This window comes from Lolium perenne, chromosome 2 (assembly GCF_019359855.2).
Source record: "Lolium perenne isolate Kyuss_39 chromosome 2, Kyuss_2.0, whole genome shotgun sequence".
In the NCBI taxonomy this organism is placed as follows: Eukaryota; Viridiplantae; Streptophyta; class Magnoliopsida; order Poales; family Poaceae; genus Lolium; species Lolium perenne.
In genome coordinates, this window is record NC_067245.2 from 261,472,885 (window position 1) to 261,500,152 (window position 27,268).

The window sequence follows — 27,268 nt, forward strand, 5'->3', positions numbered from 1 at the left end:
CACCTCTTACCAGAAGTGCTCTGCAGCTATTCATATGCTTGCATATGGAGTGTCAAGTGACCTCATCGATGAGAACTTGCGAATGAGCGAGACCACATGCCTTGATGCGATGTACAAGTTCTTTCGAGCCGTGATTGCAATGTTCGGCAAGGTTAACTTGAGAAAGCCAAATTCCACCGACACTCCCCGACTATTGTCGGTCAACAAGATGCAAGGGTATTTTCGGGGATGATCGACAGTATATATTGCATAAACTAGGAGTGGAAGAACTGACCATTTCCATGGCACGAGAAGTATAAGGGGCATGTAGAGGGATGCAGAGTCATTTTTGAGGCAGTTGCCTCACATAATTTGTGGATTTGAAACATTTTTTTGTATGACCGATTCCAACAATGACATCAACGTGCTCCATCGCTCTCCGGTATTCGCCAGGCTTGTTGAAAGCAATGCTCTAGTAGTTCACTTTGAGATTGTAAGATCAGAGATGGTAAACCTAGAGGGGGCGGGTGAATAGGTTTTTGTAAGTTTTAATTCTTTCTTTGCAATATTAGGCTTTGAGGAATATAAAGGTGAGCCTAATGCAAACTAGGTGAGGCACCCTAGATGATAGTACAAGTATCTCAAGCACGAAGGCTCTCACAGGATATATAACACAAGTAAAGAGTTCGGTTAGGGATAACCGAAAGCACGCGGAGAAGAAGATGTATTCCCGTGTTCCCTTCCTTTGCAAGAAGGTACGTCACGTTTGGAGAGGTGGGGATCCCATGAAGGATTTCGCAACGCCATGAAGGCTCACCTTCTTCTCCGAGCCTATCCCACGAAGGAATAGCTCTTTCACTTGTGGTAGACTTTGAGGAAGTCTCTAAACCTTCACAATCTTGTCAGGAGCAAATCCACATCCCGGATGCTTCTGGACGCTTTTGCCCACCAAGAAACCCTAGAGAGCAGGTATCTCGAAGAATACAAGGGGAACAAGATTTGGCTCGGTGGAACTATAGATCAAGACCTCCTCTAGCTTTTTCCTGGAGGGATTTGAGTTTGGGTGGAGGAGGAGGGAGATGTGAGGCTTTTGGTGTTTCTAACAATGGAGTATGAGAGAGAGAGCTCAAGAACAAGTTATAGTGTAGTGCCTAACTGTTCTGAGCTAGGATAAGGGGTATATATATAGCTTCACTTGAAATCCAACCGTTGGGGACTTGTCTAGCTCAGCAGTATGTCGAGTAGGCCGGTCTGCCGGGCCATGCGCCGGACTGGCCGGTGGCACGCCCGGTGCCGCTGGGCCATAGACCGGGCCGACCGGCAGCCGCCAGGCCTGGCAGCGGGCCTGTACCGAGTGGGCGCGTCGAGCTCCTGGAAGTGCTCAAGTGTGCACTGGCGTATGGGCCGGCCTACGCCGGGCCGGCCGGTGCAGGAGCCGGTGCCACCGGTCTGGGCGCCGGGCCAGCCGACAAAATCTGGATGAGGGACCGGGCGGACACCGGGTGTCCTTTCCAAGCACCCTGGAATGTGCCCGATGTGCACCGGTGCTAGGGCCGGTCTGCGCCAACTAGCCGGTGCAGCACCCGGTGCCGACTAGTGGAGAAAAATGGTGTCCCCTTTTTCATCGAAGTGGGGGGGGGGGGGGCTCCCTTCACCTTCCTGTTCTATTAATACACCATTAAGCTTGTTAGACTAATACCTGAGAATAATCTTATAGGCATGTATTAGTCAAATTATTCTAGCTACAGTGTCATTGTTATCAAAATAATGGATAAGGCTAAAATACCCTTGCGGAGGTTAATGACAATGCATATGATAAGCCATATTATTAGCTAATGATATCTATCCGAACTGGGTCACACTAGTGAAGACGATTTGTGATCCTCAAACAGAGAAAAAGGAGAGGTTTGCTAAACAGCAAGAGGAATGCATGAAAAATGTGGAACATGTATTTGGTGTGCTTCAAGCTCAGTGGGCTATTGTTCGTCATCCTGCTAGAACAAGAAACCTTCGCACCATGTGGGAAGCGCTGACTCGTTGTGTGATTCATGCACAACATGATCGTTGAGCAAGAACATGATGACAATCTTTATGACTAAAGATGACAATTTTATGATGACTTGGTTGAGCCGCAGCATGGGGCATCAACGTTTGAGGAGTTCCTCTATATGCACGTTGAGCTATGCGATAACCACATTCAGTAACGCCTTCAAGCAGCAATTGTTGAGCATCAGTGGGCGTTGTTAGTCCATGAGCAGAACGATGAGTAGTCATTCCATCTTTTTTTTGTATGTTTAATTATGAACTCTATTTTTTTTATTTTTCTGCACTACATTGCACGTGAACTACGGCGTTTATTGGGATGTAATAAAGCTATACTTAAATCGCAAGAGCTGGTACATGAGTGAATGATACTGTACAATACCTTTGTAGCAGTACTGCTGATCTTTTCTTCGACTCGTATCCAATTGCAAGAGCTGGACGCCGGACAGAGATAGAAATGAACATGGGAAAACAACTCGGTCGCGTTGCCAATTCGTGTGCCGGAAGTCTTGAACAGGAGAAGCAAACCTTGCACTCGTGTTCTTCATCCCGGCCAAACGTTTCGTGTGCTCATCTCGAGGCGGCCGGATAGACATCGGGAGCCGTGGTGGGCACAGCTCTTGGCGCCGATGGATGGCCGACGCTTGTCCGTGGAGCGAAAGCGGCTTTGCACGGTGTCACGCTATGTGGGCCCGGCCGGTTCCTTCTTCTTTATCCCCGATCCCGAAGACCACACATGCTCGACTCCCAGAAGCCAGAATCGCCGGACACGTAACGCCGTTCCCCGGTATAAAAGGGGCCGCCCGGGCCGGGAGCCGAGAGAGGAAGAAGAAAGCATCGAGCGACCCGTCGGAACAGTGGCTCACTGGATCGATCGAATATGGATCGAGCTGACTACCACCACCAGCAGCACCAGTTCATGATGCCGCCGCCGTTGCCCTTGCAGCAGCGGCAGATGTGCGTGCCGGTGATGGACGACGACGACGTCGACGAGCAGCAGTTCTCGGCGGGGAGGGGCGGGAGGGCGGAGAGGAAGCGGCGGTTCACGGAGGAGCAGATACGGTCGCTGGAGTCCACGTTCCACGCGCGCCAGGCCAAGCTGGAGCCCCGGGAGAAAGCGGAGCTGGCGCGGGAGCTGGGCCTGCAGCCGCGCCAGGTCGCCATCTGGTTCCAGAACAAGCGCGCGCGGTGGCGCACCAAGCAGCTCGAGCACGACTTCGCCGCCCTCCGGGCCAAGTACGACGCCCTCCACTCCCGCGTCGACTCCCTCAAGCAGGACAAGCTAGCCCTCACCGCACAGGTAACCATCGTACGTTGATTCACACGCGCCACGCCAAGCATACTGTCCTTGTTTTTTTTTCCCTTCTCAATACTTCATCCATGAGCTAATTAAGGAAAATTCAATATCCAGGTGCACGAGCTAAGCGAGCGGCTGAGGGAGCGGGCCGGCGGCGGCGGCGCGACGGCCGCCACCGCCAGCAGCAGCAGCTGCAACAACGACGAGCTGGACGACGACAAGAGGAACGTCGTCGCCGGGTGCGTCGACCTCGACGTCGAGCCCCTCGAGAGCTGCGTGCTTGGCGGGACGGCGTGCGCCACGCCGGCCGACGTCTCGCTCTCGGTGGAGTCCGACTGCGGCGATCACCTCCACTACGACGACGGGGCGGCAGGAGGCTTCCCGCCCGACTCCTTCTGCGCCACGCCGGAGCTGTGGGAGCCGTGGCCGTGGCCGCCTATCGAGTTGTACACGTAGGCTTGTGTTTATAGGTGACGTATCTACGTGCATGCTGTGCTTAATCTCGCATTCTGTTTGGGTAGAGGCGAATGGGTAGCGGGAATGACAGGTGGGTCCGTGTAAGATAGGAGAAGGGATTGAAATTATGAAACCTCGGAGGCAGCTAGCCAATGGGAGATTGGATGCTGCTAAAAATGGTTTGAGTTAGAGATAATTGCTATAGAGTTTGCTTCAGCTGTTATGTCTGTTCTCGCTATGGATTAAGTTTGGATGATATGATGATGCAGGATAGGTTTGGTAAATGATGCCCTCTTTCCAAATTCAAGACGTTTAAGGAGCATATCATTTGAATTCCAAAACATTTCATATTTAGAAACAGAGGTGGTAACAAACTATACTGCTAAAACTTAAGACCATGGTTGTGAATCTAAAAAACTTAGGACCATGGTTACAGTTTAATGTGAGTTCCAACTTTTAAGATCTGAGGGTCACTTGTGGTTTGGCCACACGGTGTACTTAGATTCAAGGCCCGACCACTTCGAGTCCCGTTGCAAGCGGAATCCGACGAAAGTCCTCCTTCTAGTTCATCTTGTCATTTCTAGTTTAAAATTTGGGCTTTCTATTTAGGTGCCCTCTGATCCTTAGTTGTGCTCAGTTTTCCCCAGTCACTTAGTTTTTTCTTAGTTTTCCCGAAGCCTTTGTCTGAAACCCGCAGAAGGAGCTCGGACGGGAGAAATCCCGTTAAGTTGACCGTTAGTGGGGCCGCTGTTGGTGCCCCGCAGTGGACACGTCTCCACTTATCCAGATCATCGTGGGACCCACAATTTGTCCACGTTAGCGCGCCGGACCCACAGCTTACCCAGGTGATCGTTGCAAAATGGGAGCCCGAGCCAGCCCCGCGCCCGTGCCCGTGCCATTGCTTCCCCTTTCTTTCCCCGCGCTCCATTGTTCTTCTTCTCCGCCAGCGGTAGCCCTTCTCCGGCAGGCGGGTGATGTCTAGTTTCTTTTCGACCTCCCGTTCTTCATGCCCGCAGTATGGACCCGTGCCTTTGACAAGATGCCCTGACTGCCCACGCCAGGAGCCTCTGAAGCGTTCGATCTGTAAGACGGACGACAACGGCAACCGTGGACGTGAGTTCCTTGCATGCGAGAGCTTGCCATATGGAGAGGGGGATAAGATTAGATCTTGCTCCAATTTCTCTATTTTCTCTCGATTTTCTTGTTATTCCCTCGAATTTGGGATTTAGGGTTCACGTTGTTGTTTTTAGATCCTGAAGAAATGCAAGCATTTCGAGTGGATCGATGTGTACGTTCAGAGGCTTCAATTGCAGGAATCAATTGGCGTTATTGGGGAGCGCAATTTGGGAGGGGGGACTTGTTGTAGAGAATGCGGCGGAGAGAGGAGCCGTTCCGATTAGGGCCTTCCGATTATGCCTAATGCTCCCAATGCAGAACTAGTGGAAGTGAAGGGAGAACTGAAGAAAATGAACAAGCAGTTAAGGCAGCAGATCGAGTTGAAGAAGCAAGCTAATCTGATGGCTGGTTGTTTTTTTGTTGTATAATTCCGATCGGATTCTTATCATTGCTCATCAGGCGCTAGAAGTTGTTACAAGGGATCCATTTCTACAAATCCCTTCAGTTTAATGTACTTGTAGTTGTTTTCAAAGTTAGTGTGCGCATTCACCCAAATTACCAAAAAAATAAGGGGGGGGGGGCGCAAATACGTGTTAGTGAATATAGGAATGCTAAAGATAGTTGATAATTGTTAGAGGGGTGACAAATAATGCATTCATCGAAATCCCACAAATATGTATGTCTCATGTTTATACCAAAATTATACCACTTTTGGGACGTTTCAAATAACCAAAACTATATCCCAAACTATAATCCCTAAAAGAAAAAGAATGCTAAAGAAAGTTGATAATTGTTAGAGGGGTGATAAATAATCCATTCACCGAAATCCCCCAAATATGCCAAATATGTATGCCTCATGTTTCAACCAAAATTATACCACTTTTGGACCGTTTCAAATTACCAAAACTATATTCCCTAAAAGAAAAGAAATGCTAAAGATAGTTGATAATTGTTACAGGGGTGACGTATAATGCATTCACCGAAATCCCACAAATATGTATGCCTCATGTTTATACCAAAATTATACCACTTTTGGGACGCTAAAGAAAGTTGATAATTGTTAGAGGGGTGATAAATAATCCATTCACCGAAATCCCCCAAATATGCCAAATATGTATGCCTCATGTTTCAACCAAAATTATACCACTTTTGGGCCATTTCAAATTACCAAAACTATATTCCTGCTGAGCGCGGAGTTGATGAAGGAGAATTTATGCGCAACGTTGAGTGGAACCCCAACAGGAAGGTATGACGGGCATAGCAGGAAGTTTTCCCTCAGTAAGAAACCAAGGTTTATCGAACAGTAGGAGAAAAATGTTCTCTCCCGAGGTGTTGTGAACCAACTCGTGGCAGGGCGCACTGCCGGCGTCAGCAGCAACGTGGATACCTGCACACAAACAACCAAGTACTTTGTCCCCAACTTTCAGCGAGGTTGTCAAGCTCACTGGTTTTGCTGAAAACAAAGGATTAAACGAACCGTGTGGAAGAAGAATTTGTTTGCAGAGAACAGAACAGAAAAATGTTGTAGAAGATTGCAATTAAAAGAAGAAGGACCGGGGTCCACAGTTGACTAGAGGCGCCTCCTCAATAAAATAAATATGCTGGGTAAATAAATTATAGATGAGCTTGACAAACAGAGATTCTACGCTAATGGTTGGTGCAGAATACATGCTATGAAAGTATGCGGGCATTACAACAATATACATAGACCGTAATCCAACTGCATCTATGACTAATAATCCACCTTCAGGATTGCATCCGCGACACACTACAGTATTAAGTTGCAAGCAACAGACTATCGCTTTAAGCAATGTGTGTAAAGTAAACGATGAAACTACCCTTAAATAGAACACTGCTATTTTCTCCCTAGTAGCAACATCACATCTACAACCGTAGAGAACAAGGTCACTTCCCATGGTTAAATAGAGGCATGAACCCACTATCGAGCATAAATACCCCTTATTGGAGTCGCTAGCATCTACTTGGCCAGAGCATCTACTAGAAACGAAGAGCATGCAAGATCATAATAACATAATACATAATCTCAATCAAAGAAATCTCTCTATAAATCGGATCCACATCAAACCAACATGTAGCAATTACAAATAGATGATCTTGATCATGTTAGGCAGCTCACAAGATCTATACATGAAGCACAACAAGGAGAGGACAGCCATCTAGCTACTGCTATGGACCCATGGTCCCGTTGAGGACTACTCACGCATCACCTCGGATGAAGACATGGCGATGTAGAGGCCTCCGGCGGTGATTTCCCTCTCCGGCAGGGTGCCGGGATGAACTGCAGAACCCTGCCGAACTAGGGTTTCGGTTGACGGCGGCGTCGGAATGGAGGCTCGGGTCGCGGGGGTTTTCCCGATACGAGGAATAAATAGGCGGAAGGGCGGAGCGAACGAGGCGACGAGGCACCAGTACATGGCCAGGCGCGGCCAAGGGTGTGGCCGTGCCTACCATATGTACTGCCACGTGGCAGCTCTCCTGCGCGTGTCCTTCTGGCTCCGTCTTCGTCCCGGAAAAATAAGACACTGGGCTTTTGTTTCGTCCAATTCCGAGAAACTTTCATGTACAACTTTTCTAAAACACAAAAACAGCAGAAAACAGGAACTGGCACTGCGGCACTGCGTTAATAGGTTAGTCCCAGAAAATGCTAAAAAGTGTGGAAAAGTGCACATAAAACATATAAGAATTGTAACAAAACAAATATGGAGCATCAAAAATTATAGATATGTTTGGGACGTATCAACATCCCCAAGGGCTGTGACACTAGTTTGATCAATCTAAGTGTAAAAGCAAACATAGCTGGAATCATAGAATCCTAACATAAGCATGATAGATATAATCAAACAATAAAACTTAATAACCATGATAAAACATGAATAGTAATCAAACAAAAGAAAATGTATAACGTGCATGGAAAATAAAGTGATTGTCAAGAGCATAGCATAGATACATAATAAAGTGGTACTCAGCTTGTCCCATAAGTGGAAGCAAAACATAAATGCTTGGACACCTTTAAAGGGTTATAAGGATGAATAGAAACAAAAAGTTTGAACAAGCAATACCATAATTATGAATCAATCAATAAAATCTTGGAACCATGCACATAAAACTAAGAATGACAACTATGCTCTCATAAGTGGTGCATAAACTAGAAGGTGGAGACTCAACATAAAAGTAAAAGAAGGTCTCTCTTTGAGAGGCAAGTAAGATCACTCATGTGCTAGAGCTTTTTATTGAAACAACAAGAGTCTAAAATGCAATTTTGAGAAGTGGTTGTTCATGTCAATGAGTAGTAAAAAGAGCTATTGTCATCTTACATACTAAGCAAGTTTGAGAGCGATTCCGAAATATTTGGGCGAAGCCTCTTTTCATTTATACTACTTATAAAATTGTGACACTCCTCCCAACCTTTGCTTACACATACCATGGCTAACCGAATCATCAGGTGCCGACCAAGCAATCACAAACCAAGGAGGAGTGCCCTTTTCTTATAATTTTCCTATTTTCTTCCCCTATTGGAAGTTGTTGTCAAACTAGCTCTTTTTTATATACTTTTTTATGTGACAAGCAAGATGAATCTCGTGAGTCTTTGAGTTACTTAACTAGTATGGAAGACGACAACCACAATTTTAATTTACTTCCTCATGAGCTAAAAATAATGTCACAAAACGAGGAACTGTTTGAATGTTTTAAAGGTAGCACACGAGCAAACTACTATGGAATGGCAATGAAATACCACATATAGGTAGATATGGTGGACACTTTGACATATTTAGTTTTTGGTGGTTGGATGCATGAATAAAATACTCACACAAGTGGAGGCTAGAAAAAGACCGGGTGCGACCAACTAAGAGAGCATAATGGCCATAATCATGCACAGCGACAAAATATATTAATCAAAGCATAAAGTGATACACAAGTTTCAAACTAAATGATCATAGAGGCAAGAATTGACTGAAATGTAGTCATAACATGTTGCAAAACATGTGCCAAGTCGACCCAAATAAAAACATTCGCAGGAGAATATATACCACAATATTATGCTTTTCTATTGTATGCTAAAAACAATGCATGAAACATTCAATAGCACACTAAACACTCTCAGTATTTTAGAATAATCATAATGAAAATATAATTAACAAGCTCATCATGAGAATAACATCTAACAAGATATGCAAAAATAACTATGCCACAGTCTAAAAATGCTTCCATTTGCATCACATGCACATAATTTTTTTTTCATGCTTCCAACGCCAACCAAATGAAACCAAACAACTCTCATATATGAAAAACAAGTAAATGTCCAGAGAGATATTGATACACAAATAAATATAAAAGTGGAGCGTATCTCTCTCCAACGCGAAATGGATAACAGTGGAGCGTGTCTCACTCCAAAATAAACATGCAAAACAGCGGAGCGTGTCTCACTCCAAAGTAAATATGCAAAGAGGTGGAGCGTGTCTCACTCCAAAGTAATCATGAATGATGGGATCTAACTTTATTGAAAGTAAACACACAACAAAAAGTAAAGACGCTCCAAGGATAACACATATCACATGAAGGAATAAAAATATAGCGTGTTGAAAAATGACCTGGTGCTTTTTGTTGATGAAGAGGGGATGCCTTGGAAATCCCCAAGCTTTGATGCTTGTACTTCTTGGATATTTCTTGGGGGTCCAGGGGACATCCCCAAGCTTGAGCTCTTTTCCATGCTTCATCTTATTGCATCATTCTTCTTTCCCTACACTTGAAAACTTCCTTCACACAAAACTCAGCACAATTGATTAGCAACATTAGTGCAAAAAAAAAATATATCAAACCAGCAAGGCTTCAGTAATGCCACATATCAAATACTCATTTTAACATATGCTACTGTAGCTACTTCTTCCCAAAGCTCTTTTTCACAAAATAACTAAAAAATACGAAGCATAAGACACAAATGCAAAACATGGCAGAAATCTGTCAAAACAGACCAGCAGGCAAAGATCGAAATTAAATAAATAGTTCTGTTGCTCAAATCTAAAAATGCTAAACTAACAAAAGTTAGCTAACATACTGGGGCATAAGCAGAAAATTTTCAGCTCAAAATAACGTTCTGGTGATTTTTAAAATAGTTTTTCGTGACCAGCACAGAATCTGTTTCAGAATTGCAAATACCCCAAACACTGCTTTCTTTCTATTAGAGCCTACCCTTGGCACAAAAACGAAATAAAAATGATAAGGAGAGGTTATTAAAGTAGCGATAACTTCCAAGACTCAACAAAGCAAAAATAACAGAAATAAAACATGAGTCGTCTCCCATAAGCGCTTTTCTTTAACGCCTTTGAGCTAGGCGCAGAAAGGGTGCAAATCAAGTATTATCAAGAGGTGGCTCATCAACACCATAAGTTTTCCTATAAATAGAGTCATAAGGTGACTTCTTTCTTTTTTTAGGGAAGTGTTCCATACCTCTTTTGAGTGGAAATTGATAACGAATTATTCCATCTCTCATATCAATGATAGCACCTGCAGTTCTAAGAAACGGTCTTCCCAAAATAATAGGGCATGAAGCATTGCATTCAATATCCAAAACAACAAAATCAACGGGGACATAATTATTATTCACTTGTATAAGAACATTATCAACTCTCCCCAAAGGTTTCTTTGCAGCAACATCAACAAGAAGAGCATCCAAATAACATTTTTCTAACGGTGGCAAGTCAAGCATATCTTAAACACTTTTAGGCATAACAGAAATACTTGCACCAAGATCACATAAAGCATTAAAATCAAATTCTTCTACTCTCATCTTAATAATAGGTTCCCAATCATCTTCTAACTTTTTAGGAATTGAAGCCTCATGTTTCAACTTCCTTCCCTTATTTTCATAATAGCACTAGCAATATGCTTTGTAAGAGCAACATTTTGTTCACTAGCATTGGGATTTTCATCTAGCTTTTGCAAGAACTTCAGTAATGGTACAAATTTTAAAATCAAAATAATTGCTATCAAAAATAAAAGGACAATTATCTCGCACACCTCTAAAAATTTCAGCACGCTTGTCGGGAACAGTTTTAATGGGTTTATACACTTTTCTATGTGGAGTGGGGACTTTTCCTACATTTTCGATTTTGCTAGTAGTAGTAGGAGGTTTGCTAGCATTCAAAGGTTCAGTATTACTATTGGTGGTGATTGTGTAAATCTTGGCTAAAGTATTTTCTCTAGCCATCTCATCTTCTCTTTCCCACCTAGCATGCAATTCAGCTAATAACCTCATATTGTCATCAATTCTAACTTGAATAGCATTTGCTTGAGAAAAACTTTTATGCTCAGTATTATCATGAGGAACAACCTTTAATTTAAGAAGATCAACATCAAGAGCAAGGCTATCCACTTTAGAAACAAGAGCATCTATTTTGCTAAACTTTTCCTCCACATATTTATTAAAAGCAGTGTGTTTACTAATAAAATCTTTGAGCATACCCTCAAGTTCAGAGGTAGCACTCCTATTGCTGTTATAAGAATTACCATAAGAGTTACTAAAACCACTTCCATTGTTGGGAGGATACGGTCTATAATTATTGCTACCAAAATTATTCCTATAGGCATTATTATTAAAATTGTTGCTCTTAATAAAATTCACATCTACATTTTCTTCCTGAGAAACCAAATAGGCCAAAGGAACATTGTTTGGATCCATAGGAGCATTATTATTTGCAAGCATAGACATAATAGCATGAATCTTATCACTCAAAGTAGAAGTTTCCTCAACAGAATTTACCTTTTTACCTTGTGGAGCTCTCTCGGTATACCACTCCGAATAATTTACCATCATATTGTCCAGAAGTTTTGTAGCCGCCCCAAGGGTCATAGACATAAAAGTGCCTCCAGCAGCTGAATCCAATAAGTTCCTTCAAGAAAAATTTAGTCCTGCATAGAAGGTTTGAATAATCATCCAAGTAGTCAGTCCATGAGTGGGAAAAAATTTAGCCAAAGATTTCATTCTTTCCCAAGCTTGGGCAACATGCTCAGTATCAAATTGTCTAAACTTCATAATATCACTTCTCAAAGATATAATTTTAGCAGGAGGATAATATTTTCCAATAAAAGCATCTTTGCATTTAACCCAAGAATCAATACTATTTCTAGGCAAAGATAGCAACCACTTCTTAGCTCTACCTCTTAATGAGAAAGGAAACAATTTCAACTTAATAATATAACCATCTACATCCTTATATTTTTGCATCTCACATAGCTCAACAAAATTGTTGAGGTGAGAAGCAGCATAATCAGTACTAACACCAGAAAATTGCTCTTTCATAACAAGGTTCAACAAGGCAGGTTTAATCTCATAAAAAGCTGCTTCAGGAGCAGGTGGAGCAATGGGTGTGCAAATAAAATCATTGTTGTTGGTGCTACTAAAATCACACAAGTTAGTATTCTCAGGAGTAGCCATTTAATAAAAATAATGCAAGCAATAGAAATAAAAGCTATACTCATTTTTTGGATTTTCGATATAAAAAGAAAACAAGATAAAAATAAAATATGCAAGCAAAACAATAACAAATTAAAAGAGTTGAGAGTGAGAGACTCCCCTCGCAGGAGAGATGCTTTTCTACCCGGCAACGGCACCAGAAAAAAGTCTTTGCTGAGCGCGGAGTTGATGAAGGAAAATTTATGTGCAACGTTGAGTGGAACCCCAAGAGGAAGGTATGATGAGCACAGCAGGAAGTTTTCCCTCAGTAAGAAACCAAGGTTTATCGAACAGTAGGAGAAAAATGTTCTCTCCTGAGGTGTTACGAACCAACTCGTGGCAGGGCGCACTACCGGCGTCAGCAGCAACCTGGAGACCTGCACACAGACAACCTAGTACTTTATCCCCAACTTTCAGCGAGGCTGTCAAGCTCACTGGTTTTGCTGAAAACAAAGGATTAAACAAACCGTGGGAAGAAGAATTATTTGCAGAGAACAGAACAGAAAAATGTTGTAGATGATTGCAATTAAAAGAAGAAGGACCGGGGTCCACAGTTCACTAGAGGCGCCTCCCCAATAAAATAAATATGCTGGGTAAACAAACTACAGATGGGCAATTGACAAACAGAGATTCTACGCTAATGGTTGGTACAGAGTACATTCTATGAAAGTATATGGGCATTACAACAATATACATAGAACGTAATCCAACTGCATCTATGACTAATAAGCCACCTTCAGGATTGCATCCGCGACACCCTCCAGTATTAAGTTGCAAGCAACAGACTATCGCTTTAAGCAATGTGTGTAAAGTAAACGATGAAACTACCCTTGAATAGAATACCGTTGTTTTCTCCCTAGTAGCAACAACACATCTACAACCGTAGAGAACAAGGTCACTTCCCATGGTTAAATAGAGGCATGAACCCACTATCGAGCATAAATACCCCCTCTTGGAGTCGCTAGCATCTACTTGGCCAGAGCATCTACTAGAAACGGAGAGCATGCAAGATCATAATAACATAATACAAAATCTCAACCAAAGCAATCTCTCTATAAATCGGATCCACATCAAACCAACATGTAGCAATTACAAATAGATGATCTTGATCATGTTAGTCAGCTCACAAGATCTATACATGAAACACAACAAGGAGAGGACAGCCATCTAGCTACTGCTATGGACCCATGGTCCCGTGGAGGACTACTCACGCATCACCTCGGATGAAGACATAGCGATGTAGAGGCCTCCGGAGGTGATTTCCCTCTCCGGCAGGGTGCTGGGATGGACTGCAGAACCCTCCCAAACTAGGGTTTCGGTTGACGGTGGCGTCAGAACTTTTCGTGGATGGAGGCTCGGGTCCCTGGGGTTTTCCCGATACGAGGAATAAATAGGCGGAAGGGCGGAGAAAACGAGGCGACGAGGCGCCAGTACATGGGCTAGGCCCGGCCAAGGGTGGGGCCGCGCCTGCCCTATGTACTACCACGTGGCAGCTCTCCTACGCGTGTCCTTCTGGCTCCGTTTTTGTCCCGGAAAAATAAGACTCTGGGCTTTTGTTTCGTCCAATTACGAGAAACTTTCATGTACAACTTTTCCGAAACACAAAAACAACAGAAAACAGGAACTGGCACTGCGGCACTGCGTTAATAGGTTAGTCCCAAAAAATGCTAAAAAGTATGGAAAAGTGCACATAAAACATATAAGAATTGTAACAAAACAAACATGGAGCATCAAAAATTCTAGATACGTTTGGGACGTATCAATTCCCTAAAAGAAAAGGAATGCTAAAGATAGTTGATAATTGTTAGAGGGGTGACATATAATGCATTCACCGAAATCCCACAAATATGTATGCCTCATGTTTATACCAAAATTATACCACTTTTGGGACGTTTCAAATAACCAAAACTATATCCCAAACTATATTCCCTAAAATAAAAGGAATGCTAAAGAAAGTTGATAATTGTTAGAGGGGTGATAAATAATCCATTCACCGAAATCCCCCAAATGTGCCAAATATGTATGCCTCATGTTTCAACCAAAATTATACCACTTTTGGGCCGTTTCAAATTAGCAAAACTATATCCCCTAAAAGGAAAGAAATGCTAAAGATAATTGATAATTGTTAGAGGGGTGACAAATAATGCATTCACCAAAATCCCACAAATAACCCAAACTATATTCCCTAAAAGAAAAGTAATGCCTAAAACAGTTTATAATTTTTAGCGTGTGAAAAATAATACAGAAAACCAAACTTGCTAGAGGGTGGAAGCTAGCCGCCGATAGAGAGAGAGAGAGGGTGGTGGCCCTGATGTCTACGCACGCTTCTATTCCCGTAGACAGTGTTGGGCCTCCAAGAGCAGAGGTTTGTAGAACCGCAGCAAGTTTCCCTTAAGTGAATCACCCAAGGTATATCAAACTCACGGAGGTAGAGGTCAGAGATATCCCTCTCAAGCAACCCTGCAATTACGATACAAGAAGTCTCTTGTGTCCCCAACACACCTAATACACTTGTCAGATGTATAGGTGCACTAGTTCGGCGAAGAGATATTAAAACGCAGGTGGTATAGATGAATATGAGTGGTAATAGAAATCTGAAATAAAGATGACAGCGAGTAAACATGCAACATAACAGTAAATAAACGGAGTTTCGGTGCTTGGAAACAAGACCTAGGGATCATACTTTCACTAGTGGACACTCTCAACATTGATCACATAATAAATAAATAACTTCTCCTCACTTGTGCTACATATACTCTTGTTTGATAACAAACACCATTCATTGTGTAGGGCTACAAGAGCTCCCTCAAGCCGGAGTTAACAAGCTCCACAACATTCGGCATTCATATTTAAGTAACCTTTAGAGCATAATAGATCATTGCAATTTAGACCGAGTACTAACATAGCATACACACCGTCACCAATAAGCTATGAAAGGGGGAATAGATCACATCAATACTATCATAGTAATAGTTAACTCCATAATCTACAAGAGATCACAATCATAACCTACACCAAGTACTACATGATGCACACACCGTCACCTTTACATCATGAAGGAGGAATAGACTACTTTAATAACATCACTAGAGTAGCACATAGATTAGTAGTGATACAAAGCTCATGATCACATAAAGATCACACCATGGGAGAGAGAGATGAACCACATAGCTACCGGTAGAGCCCTTAGCCTCGATGGAGAACTACTCCCTCCTCATCATGGGAGACAACAGCGGCGATGAAGATGGCGGTGATGTCGATGGAGATGCCTTCCAGGGGCAATTCCCCGTCCCGGCGGCGTGCCGGAATAGAGACTTCTGTCCCCCGAATCTTGGCTTCGCGATGGCGGCGGCTCTGGAACTTTTCTCATATCGTGGCTTATCCGTATCGAAGATTTAGGTCAGGGAGGCTTATATAGGCGAAGAGTCGGAGTCGGAAGGGCCACGGGGCCCCCTCACAGTAGGGGGGCGCTCCCCCCTGGCCGCGCCGCCATGTGGGGTGGGGCCCCCTGGCTCCCCTCTGGCCCCTCTTCGGTGCTCTGGAAGCTTCCTTGAAATATAAGATCGTGGGCGTTGATTTCGTCCAATTCCGAGAATATTTCCTTACTAGGATTTCTGAAACCAAAAACAGCAGAAAACAGGAACTGGCACTTCGGCATCTCGTTAATAGGTTAGTTCCGGAAAATGCATCGAAACGATATAAAGTGTGAACAAAACATGTAGGTAATGTCATAAAACGAGCATGGAACATAAGAAATTATAGATACGTTGGAGACGTATCAAGCATCCCCAAGCTTAGTTCCTACTCGCCCTCGAGTAGGTAAACGATAACAAGGATAATTTCTGAAGTGACATGCTACCAACATGATCTTGATCAATACAATTGTAAAGCATATGAGATGAATGCAGCGATACGAAGCAATGGTAAAGACAATGATTAAACAATTGAATCATATAGCAAAGACTTTTCATGAATAGTACTTTCAAGACAAGCATCAATAAGTCTTGCATAAGAGTTAACTCATAAAGCAATAAATTCTTAGTAGAAAGATTTGAAGCAACACAAAGGAAGATATAAGTTTCAGCGATTGCTTTCAACTTCAACATGTATATCTCATGGATAATTGTCAACATAAAGTAATATAACAAGTGCAATAGGTAAACATGTAAGAATCAATGCACACAGTTGGCACAAGTGTTTGCTTCTAAGATAGAAAGAAGTAGGTAAACTGACTCAACATAAAGTAAAAGAATGGCCCTTCGCAGAGGGAAGCATGGATTACTATTTTTGTGCTAGAGCTTTTCTTTTTGAAAACATGGAAACAATTTTGTCAACGGTAGTAATAAATCATATGTGTTATGTATAAGACATCCTACAAGTTGCAAGCCTCATGCATAGAATACCAATAGTGCTCGCACCTTGTCCTAATTAGCTTGGATTAACACGGATTATCATTGCATAACATATGTTTCAACCAAGTGTCACAAAGGGGTACCTCTATGCCGCCTGTACAAAGGTCCAAGGAGATAGATCACATTTGATTTCTCGTTTTTGATAGATCTCAACAAGGACATCCATACCGGGACAACATAGACAACAGATAATGGACTCCTCTTTAATGCGTAAGCATTCAACAACAGATAATATTCTTATTAGAGATTGAGGATTAGTGTCCAAACTGAAACTTCCACCATGATTCATGGCTTTAGTTAGCGGCCAATGTTCTTCTCTAACAATATGCATACTCAAACCATTTGATCATGAAAATCGCCCTTACTTCAGACAAGACGAACATGCATAGCAACTCACATGATATCCAACAAAGGTGTAATAGTTGATGGCGTCCCCAGAAACATGGTTACCGCTCAACAAGCAACTTATAAGAAATAAGATACATAAGCTACATATTCTTTACCACAATAGTTTTTAAGGCTATTTTCCCATGAGCTATATATTGCAAAGACAAAGAATGAAATTTTAAAGGTAGCACTCAAGTAATGTACTTTGGAATGGCAGAGAAATACCATGTAGCAGGTAGGTATAGTGGACACAAATGGCATAGTTTTTGGCTCAAGGATTTGGATGCACGAGAAGAATTCCCTCTCAATACAAGGCTTAGGCTAGCAAGGTTGTTTGAAGCAAACTCAAGTATAAACCGGTACAGCAAAACTTACATAAGAACACATTGCAAGCATTATAAGACTCTACACTGTCTTCCTTGTTGTTCAAACACCTTAACCAGAAAATATCTAGACTCAGAGAGACCAATCATGCAAACCAAATTTTAACAAGCTCTATGTAGTTCTTCATTAATAGGTGCAAAGTACATGATGCAAGAGCTTAAACATGATCTATATGAGCACAACAATTGCCAAGTATCAAATTATTCAAGACCATATACCATTTACCATATGAAGCATTTTCTGTTTCCAACCAAATAGCAATTAACGAAGCGGTTTTCAACTCCGCCATGAACATTAAAAGTAAAAGCGAAGAACACTAGTGTTCATATGAAAAAGCGGAGCGTGTCTCTCTCCCACACAAGCATGAATTTATTCATATAATGAAAATAACAAAACGAAAATAAGAGCACACAGACGCTCCAAGTAAAGCACATAAGATGTGACGGAATAAAAATATAGTTTCACTAGAGGTGACCTGATAAGTTGTCGATGAAGAAGGGGATGCCTTGGGCATCCCCAATCTTAGATGCTTGAGTCTTCTTGAAATATGCAGGGATGAACCACGGGGGCATCCCCAAGCTTAGACTTTTCACTCTTCTTGATCATAGTATATCATCCTCCTCTCTTGACCCTTGAAAACTTCCTCCACACCAAACTCAAAACAAACTCATTAGAGGGTTAGTGCATAATCAAAAATTCACATGTTCAGAGGTAACAAAATCATTCTTAACACTTCTGGACATTGCCCAAAGCTACTGGAAGTTAATGGAACAAAGAAATCCATCAAACATAGCAAAACAGGCAATGCGAAATAAAAGGCAGAATCTGTCAAAACAGAACAGTCCGTAAAGACGAATTTTTCTGGGGCACTTAATTTGCTCAGATGAAAAAGCTCAAATTGAATGAAAGTTGCGTACATATCTGTGGATCACGCACGTAAATTGGAAGATTTTTCTGAGTTACCTACAGATAATTCTACTCAAATTCGTGACAGTAAGAAATCTGTTTCTGTGCAGTAATCCAAATCTAGTATCAACCTTACTATCAAAGACTTTACTTGGCACAACAATGCAATAAAATAAAGATAAGGAGAGGTTGCTACAGTAGTAACAACTTCCAAGGCACAACAAAACAGTAGCAAAATAAAAACATGGGTTATCTTCCAAGAAGTGCTTTCTTTATAGCCATTAAGATGGGCTCAGTGATTTGAATGATGCTCGCGCAAGAAATAAGAGTTGAAGCAAAAGAGAGCATCAAAAAGCAAATTCAAAACACATTTAACCCTAACCCACTTCCTATGAAAAGGAATCTTATAAATAAATAAGTCATGTAAGCACAATGCAACAAGCATAGAAAGGCAACACAAGCGCAATTTCAAGATTCTCAACATAAAGAGGGGAAACTTAATATTATTAAGATACATATAACCATGTTTCCCTCTATCATAATAACTTTCAGTAGCATCATGAACAAATTCAACAATATAATTATCACATGAAACATTCTTATCATGATCTACATGCATAAAATTATTACTCTCCACATAAGCATAATCAATTTTATTAGTAATAGTGGGAGTAAAACTACCATAACCATCATTGTAATCATCATAAATTGCAGGCATGGTATAATCATAATAACCTTTATCCTCCATAGTAGGTGGCACCAAAATACCACTATCATTATAATCATCATAAATAGGAGGTAAAGTATCATCAAAGAAAATTTTCTCCTCAAAACTCGGGGGACTAAAAATATCATGCTCATCAAAACCAGCTTCCCCAAGCTTAGAATTTTCCATAGCATTAGCAACAATGGTGGTCAAAGCATTCATACTAATAACATTCCCATTAGCATGCATATAAAGCTCCATGGGTTTTTTAATTCTCTCTTCAAACACATCATGTCCTAATTCAAGATAAAGTTCATAAAGATCTCTCATTTTGTTGTTGTTTTCCATTAAGCCTAACTAGTGAAAACAAGAAACAAAAAGATATAATTGCAGGATCTAAAGGAAATAGCTTCGAGCACTCACACACCGGCAACAGTGCTAGGAAATAGCTTAGTAGTCGGAGGATGTGAATACCTTTTACCTTACCTCCCCGGCAACGGCGCCAGAAAATAGCTTGATGTCTACGCACGCTTCTATTCCTGTAGACAGTGTTGGGCCTCCAAGAGCAGAGGTTTGTAGAACAGCAGCAAGTTTCCCTTAAGTGAATCGCCCAAGGTTTATCGAACTCAGGGAGGTAGAGGTCAGAGATATCCCTCTCAAGCAACCCTGCAATTACGATACAAGAAGTCTCTTGTGTCCCCAACACACCTAATACATTTGTCAGATGTATAGGTGCACTAGTTCGGCGAAGAGATATTAAAACGCAGGTGGTATAGATGAATATGAGTGGTAATAGCAATCTGAAATAAAGATGGCAGCGAGTAAACATGCAACAGAACAGTAAATAAACGGAGTTTCAGTGCTTGGAAACAAGGCCTAGGGATCATACTTTCACTAGTGGACACTCTCAACATTGATCACATAATAAATAAATAACTTCTCCTCACTTGTGCTACATATACTCTTGTTTGATAACAAACACCATTCATTGTGTAGGGCTACAAGAGCTCCCTCAAGCCGGAGTTAACAAGCTCCACAACATTTGGCATTCATATTTAAGTAACCTTTAGAGCATAATAGATCATTGCAATTTAGACCGAGTACTAACATAGCATACACACCGTCACCAATAAGCTATGAAAGGGGGAATAGATCACATCAATACTATCATAGTAATAGTTAACTCCATAATCTACAAGAGATTACAATCATAACCTACGCCAAGTACTACATGATGCACACACCGTCACCTTTACATCATGAAGGATGAATAGACTACTTTAATAACATCACTAGAGTAGCACATAGATTAATAGTGATACAAAGCTCATGATCACATAAAGATCATACCATGGGAGAGAGAGATGAACCACATAGCTACCGGTAGAGCCCTTAGCCTCGATGGAGAACTACTCCCTCCTCATCATGGGAGACAGCAGCGGCGATGAAGATGGCGGTGATGTCGATGGAGATGCCTTCCGGGGGCAATTCCCCGTCCCGGCGGCGTGCCGGAACAGAGACTTCTGTCCCCCGAATCTTGGCTTCGCGATGGCGGCAGCTCTGGAACTTTTCTCGTATCGTGGCTTATCCGTATCGAAGATTTAGGTCAGGGAGGCTTATATAGGCGAAGAGTCGGAGTCGGAAGGCCCACGGGGCCCCCTCACAGTAGGGGGGCGCGCCCCCCCTTGGTCGCGCCGCCATGTGGGGTGGGGCCCCCCTGGCTCCCCTCTGGCCCCTCTTCGGTGCTCTGGAAGCTTCCTTGAAATATAAGATAGTGGGCGTTGATTTCGTCCAATTCCGAGAATATTTCCTTACTAGGATTTCTGAAACCAAAAACAGCAGAAAACAGGAACTGGCACTTCGGCATCTCGTTAATAGGTTAGTTCCGGAAAATGCATCAAAACGATATAAAGTGTGAACAAAACATGTAGGTAATGTCATAAAACTAGCATGGAACATAAGAAATTATAGATACGTTGGAGAAGTATCATGCCCTGATGTCTACGCACGCTTCTATTCCTGTAGACAGTGTTGGGCCTCCAAGAGCAGAGGTTTGTAGAACAGCAGCAAGTTTCCCTTAAGTGAATCACCCAAGGTTTATCGAACTCAGGGAGGTAGAGGTCAAAGATATCCCTCTCAAGCAACCCTGCAATCACGATACAAGAAGTCTCTTGTGTCCCCAAAACACCTAATACACTTGTCAGATGTATAGGTGCACAAGTTCCGCGAAGAGATAGTGAAATACAAGTAGTATGGATGTATATGAGTGGTAAAAGCAATCTGAATAAAATATGGCAGCGAGTAAACATGCAACAGAACAGTAAATAAACGGAGATTCGATGTTTGGAAACAAGGCCTAGGGATCATACTTTCACTAGTGGACAATCTCAACATTGATCACATAATAAAACCACTCTACACTCTCTTGTTGGATGACAAACACCATTAATTGTGTAGGGCTACAAGAGCACCTCAATGCCGGAGTTAACAAGCTCCACAACATTCGATGTTCATATTTAAATAACCTTAGAGTGCCTGATAGACCAACGCAATTATACCGAATACTAACATAGCATGCACACTGTCAACATCAGCTATGAAAGGGGGAATAGATCACATCAATACTATCATAGTAATAGTTAACTTCATAATCTACAAGAGATCACAATCATAACCTATACCAAGTACTTCATGATGCACACACTGTCAACATTACATCATGGAGGAGGAATAGACTACTTTAATAACATCACCAGAGTAATACATAGATGATATTCAACTAGATCACAAAGAGAGAGATGAACCACATAGCTACGGTAGAGCCCTCAGCCTCGGGGGAGAATTACTCCCTCCTCATCATGGAGACAGCGATGGCGGTGAAGATGGCGGTGGAGATGCCTTTCGGGGGCACTTCCCCGTCCCGGCAGGGTGCCGGAACAGAGACTTCTGTCCCCCGAATTGGAGTTTCGCGATGGCGGCGGCTCTGGAAGGTTTTCGGGTGTTTCGTCAATCCGTGTCGAAGATTTAGGTCAGGACGGCTTAAATAGGCGAAGAGGCGGAGTCGGAGGGGCCACGGGGGTCCCACACACTAGGGGGGGCGCACCCCCCTGGGCCACGCCGCCACCACGTGTGGGGCCCCCCAGGGCTCCCCTCTGGTCCCTCTCTGGCTCTCTGGAAGCTTCCGGGAAAAATAAGGTTCTGGGCGTTGATTTCGTCCAATTCCGAGAATATTTCCTTACTAGGATTTCTGAAACCAAAAACAGCAGAAAACAGGAACTGGCACTTCGGCATCTCATCAATAGGTTAGTTCCGGAAAACGCATAAAAATGATATAAAGTATGAATAAAACATGTAGGTATTATCATAAAACTAGCATGGAAAATAAGAAATTATAGATACGTTGGAGACGTATCAGGCCCCGATCAGAAAGAGAGAGAGGGGTTATATATCATGCCCGTTAGATCATACGGTCAACGGTCGGCGTGCACGATCCGTGTGACAAGGGCTAGACCAATCAGGGCAAGGTTGGGCGTCTGTGAGAATTTGTGAAGGGAGGGGCAAAACTGAGTAGTATCAAGAAACAAGGGCACGTGAGTAGTAAACATACTAAGGGATTCAAATATGAGATTTAAAAAATGAAAAATGTGTGTTTTGTACAATGAAACCTATCTTGGCCTACCTCAAACTATTTGCAATACAAATATATATGAGTGTGAAAATTGTGGCCTCATTCAGACAAAGTATGTTTCTGGGGAAAGCTGTTTTGGGAAGGGCTCATTGTGGAAAGACATGCACCTTCATAGCTACTAGATGATTTGAGAAGTAGCAATTTATGGTAAAACTTGATTTATCTATGATTGTTATGGTTCCCAACGTGGCAGGGTGCGTAAAAAGACTCCATGAGTAAGTGCCACAATGGTTTTATCTTTTTTGAATTTTTTTGCACATTAAATGACTCATTTAACTAGCTTAATCTCATTTGTTGACTCTCTGTTGACCAGCCACTTGAGGGTATAACTGAGTATATTGCACTAGCCAGTATTGACACTCAAGGGGAAAACTGAGCACACAAAAAATGCTAGTATAAGACTCGAGGGTATACCTGAGTATATCTAAATTTCGAGGGCTAGACTCGAGGACGCATGTTGCGGTGCAGAAGTGGAAGACGTGCAACTGTTGACGCGGGTCACGGTGGAGAAGTTAAAGATGTGCAATCGTGGAAGCGTGTCGCGGTGCAGAAGTCGAAGACGTGCAGACGTGCAACCGTGCACGTGTAGGACGCGGGTCGCATTTAGGACCCCTGGCCTTTATAGATCCTCCTCCCTGTTCGCCTACTCGCACTATCTCACTGTCACTCTCACTCCCTCACGCAACACCATCTCTCACGTCCCATCATCTTCTCTAAAGCAAAAAAAACCCCTCTCCCTCTCCTCTGCCGGTGATGGACAAGGAGAATGTGAATCCGCCCTTCGTCCTCGACACCGTCTCCTCTAAGCGCGACGCCTCCATCTTCGATGCCGCCCCCTCTACGGCCGTCGTCGCCGCCGGTGCATTGGCGGCTGATGTCTGTGCACGCTTCTATTCCTGTAGACAGTGTTGGGCCTCCAAGAGCAGAGGTTTGTAGAACAGCAGCAAGTTTCCCTTAAGTGAATCACCCAAGGTTTATCTAATTCACGGAGGTAGAGGTCAAAGATATTACTCTCAAGCAACCCTGCAATTACGATACAAGAAGTCTCTTGTGTCCCCAACACACCTAATACACTTGTCAGATGTATAGGTGCACTAGTTCGCCGAAGAGATAGTAAGATGCAAGTAATATGGATGAATATGAGTGGTAATAGCAATCTGAAATAAATATGGCAGCAAGTAAACATGTAGCAGAACTTGTTGGAAACGGTGTTTCAATGCTTGGAAACAAGGCCTAGGATCATACTTTCACTAGTGGACACTCTCAACAACGATCACATAAATAAATAAGTTCTCTTCTCTTATGCTACTTTCAAAGACTCTATTGTTGGATAACAAACACCATTCATTGTGTAGGGCTACGAGAGCACCCTCAAGCCGGAGTAAACAAGCTCCACAACGTCATAAAGGAATCACACAAGATGCAAACAACATCCTTTGTCACACCATAGAGAGTAATTCCGGAGTTCATATAAAGTAACTCTAGAGTGCATAGTAATAGTTAAACTTCACAATCTACAAGAGATCACGATCATAACCTACGCCAAGTACTACATGATGCACACACTGTCCACATTACATCATGAAGGAGGAATAGACTACTTTAATAACATCACTAGAGTAGCACATAGATTAATAGTGATACAAAGCTCATGATCACCTAAAGATCACATGGGAGAGAGAGATGAACCACATAGCTACCGGTAGAGCCCTCAGCCCCGGGGGAGAACTACTCCCTCCTCATCATGGGAGACAGCGATGGCGATGGAGATGGCGGTGGTGTCGATGGAGATGACTCCGGGGGCAATTCCCCGTCCCGGCGGCGTGCCGGAACAGAGACTTTTGTCCCCCGAATCTTGGCTTCGCGATGGCGGCGGCTCTGGAAGGTTTCTCATATCGTGGCTTATTCGTATCGAAGATTTAGGTCAGGGAGGCTTATATAGGCGAAGAGTCGGAGTCGGAAGGGCCACGGCCCCCCCTCACAGTAGGGGGTGCGCCCCCCCCTTTGGCCGCGCCGCCATGTGGGGTGGGGCCCCCCTGGCTCTCCTCTGGCCCCTCTTCGGTGCTCTGGAAGCTTCCTTGAAATATAAGATCGTGGGCGTTGATTTCTTCCGATTCCGAGAATATTTCCTTTCTAGGATTTCTGAAACCAAAAACAGCAGAAAACAGCAACTGGCTCTTCAACATCTCTTTAATAGGTTAGTGCCTGAAAATGCATCAAAACGATATAAAGTATGCATAAAACATGTAGATATTGTCATAAAACTAGCATGGAACATAAGAAATTATAGATACGTTGGAGACATATCAAGCATCCCCAAGCTTAGTTCCTACTCACCCTCGAGTAGGTAAACAATAACAAGGATAATTTCTTAAGTGACATGCTACCAACATGATCTTGATCATACTATTGTAAAGCATATGAGATGAATGAAGTGATTCAAAGCAATGGTATAGATAATGATTAAACAACTGAATCATATGGCAAAGACTTTTCATGAATAGTACTTTCAAGACAAGCATCAATAAGTATTGCATAAGAGTTAACTCATAAAGCAATAAATTCAAAGTAAAAGGCGTTGAAGCAACACAAAGGATGATTAAGTTTCAGCAATTGCTTTCAACTTGTAACATGTATATCTCATGGATAGTTGTCAACATAAAGCAATATAACAAGTGCAATAAGTAAACATGTAAGAATCAATGCACACAGTTGACACAAGTGTTTGCTTCTAAGATAGAAAGAAGTAGGTAAACTGACTCAACATAAAGTAGAAGAATGGCCCTTCGCAGAGGGAAGCATGGATTACTATTTTTGTGCTAGAGCTTTTATTTTGAAAACATAGAAACAATTTTGTCAACGGTAGTAATAATTCATATGTGTTATGCATAAGACATCCTATAAGTTGCAAGCCTCATGCATAGAATACCAATAGTGCTCGCACCTTGTCCTAATTAGCTTGGATTAACACGGATTATCATTGCATAACATATGTTTCAACCAAGTGTCACAAAGGGGTACCTCTATGCCGCCTGTACAAAGGTCTAAGGAGAAAGTTCGCATTGGATTTCTCGCTTTTGATTATTCTCAACTTAGACATCCATACCGGGACAACATAGACAACAGATAATGGACTCCTCTTTAATGCATAAGCATTTCAACAACAGATAATATTCTCATAAGAGATTGAGGATTAGTGTCCAAACTGAAACTTCCACCATGATTCATGGCTTTAGTTAGCGGCCCAATGTTCTTCTCTAACAATATGCATACTCAAACCATTTGATCATGAAAATCGCCCTTACTTCAGACAAGACGAACATGCATAGCAACTCACATGATATTCAACAAAGGTGTAAAAGTTGATGGCGTCCCCAGAAACATGGTTACCGCTCAACAAGCAACTTATAAGAAATAAGATACATAGCAACATATTCAATACCACAATAGTTTTTAAGGCTATTTTCCCATGAGCTATATATTGCAAAGACAAGGAATGAAATTTTAAAGGTAGCACTCAAGTAATGTACTTTGGAATGGCAGAGAAATACCATGTAGTAGGTAGGTATGGTGGACACAAATGGCATAGTTTTTGGCTCAAGGATTTGGATGCACGAGAAGTAATCCCTCTCAATACAAGGCTTAGGATAGCAAGGTTGTTTGAAGCAAACACAAGTATAAACTGGTACAGCAAAACTTACATAAGAACATATTGCAAGCATTATAAGACTCTACACTGTCTTCCTTGTTGTTCAAACACCTTAACCAGAAAATATCTAGACTTAGAGAGACCAATCATGCAAACCAAATTTTAACAAGCTCTATGTAGTTCTTCATTAATAGGTGCAAAGTACATGATGCAAGAGCTTAAACATGATCTATATGATCACAACAATTGCCAAGTATCAAATTATTCAAGACAATATACCAATTACCACATGAAGCATTTCCTGTTTCCAACCAAATAGCAATTAACGAGGCGGTTTTCAACTCCGCCATGAACATTAAAGATAGAACTAAGAACACCAGTGTTCATATGAAAGAGCTGAGTGTGTCTCTCTCCCACATAAGCACGAATTTATTCAGAGAATGAAAATAACAAAACAAAAATAAAAGCACACAGACGCTCCAGGTAAAGTACATAAGATGTGACGGAATAAAAATATAGTTTCACTAGAGGTGACCTGATAAGTTGTCGATGAAGAAGGGGATGCCTTGGGCATCCCCAAGCTTAGATGCTTGAGTCTTCTTGAAATATGCAGGGATGAACCACGGGGGCATCCCCAAGCTTAGAATTTTCACTCTTCTTGATCATAGTATATCATCCTCCTCTCTTGACCCTTGAAAACTTCCTCCACACCAAACTCAAAACAAACTCATTAGAGGGTTAGTGCATAATCAAAAATTCATATATTCAGAGGTG

General features: G+C 42.3%; 1 protein-coding gene across 1 annotated transcript; it reads left to right on the top strand.

Annotated features, from left to right (window-relative positions):
- Positions 1–2,777: 2,777 nt before the first annotated feature.
- LOC127335777 (homeobox-leucine zipper protein HOX22) lies at positions 2,778–4,059 on the top strand. The gene is made up of 2 exons (XM_051362507.2): positions 2,778–3,322; positions 3,434–4,059. Exons 1-2 carry the CDS (start codon positions 2,903–2,905, stop codon positions 3,773–3,775), a joined length of 762 nt encoding a protein of 253 aa, XP_051218467.1. The 5' UTR covers positions 2,778–2,902; the 3' UTR covers positions 3,776–4,059.
- Positions 4,060–27,268: the final 23,209 nt, after the last annotated feature.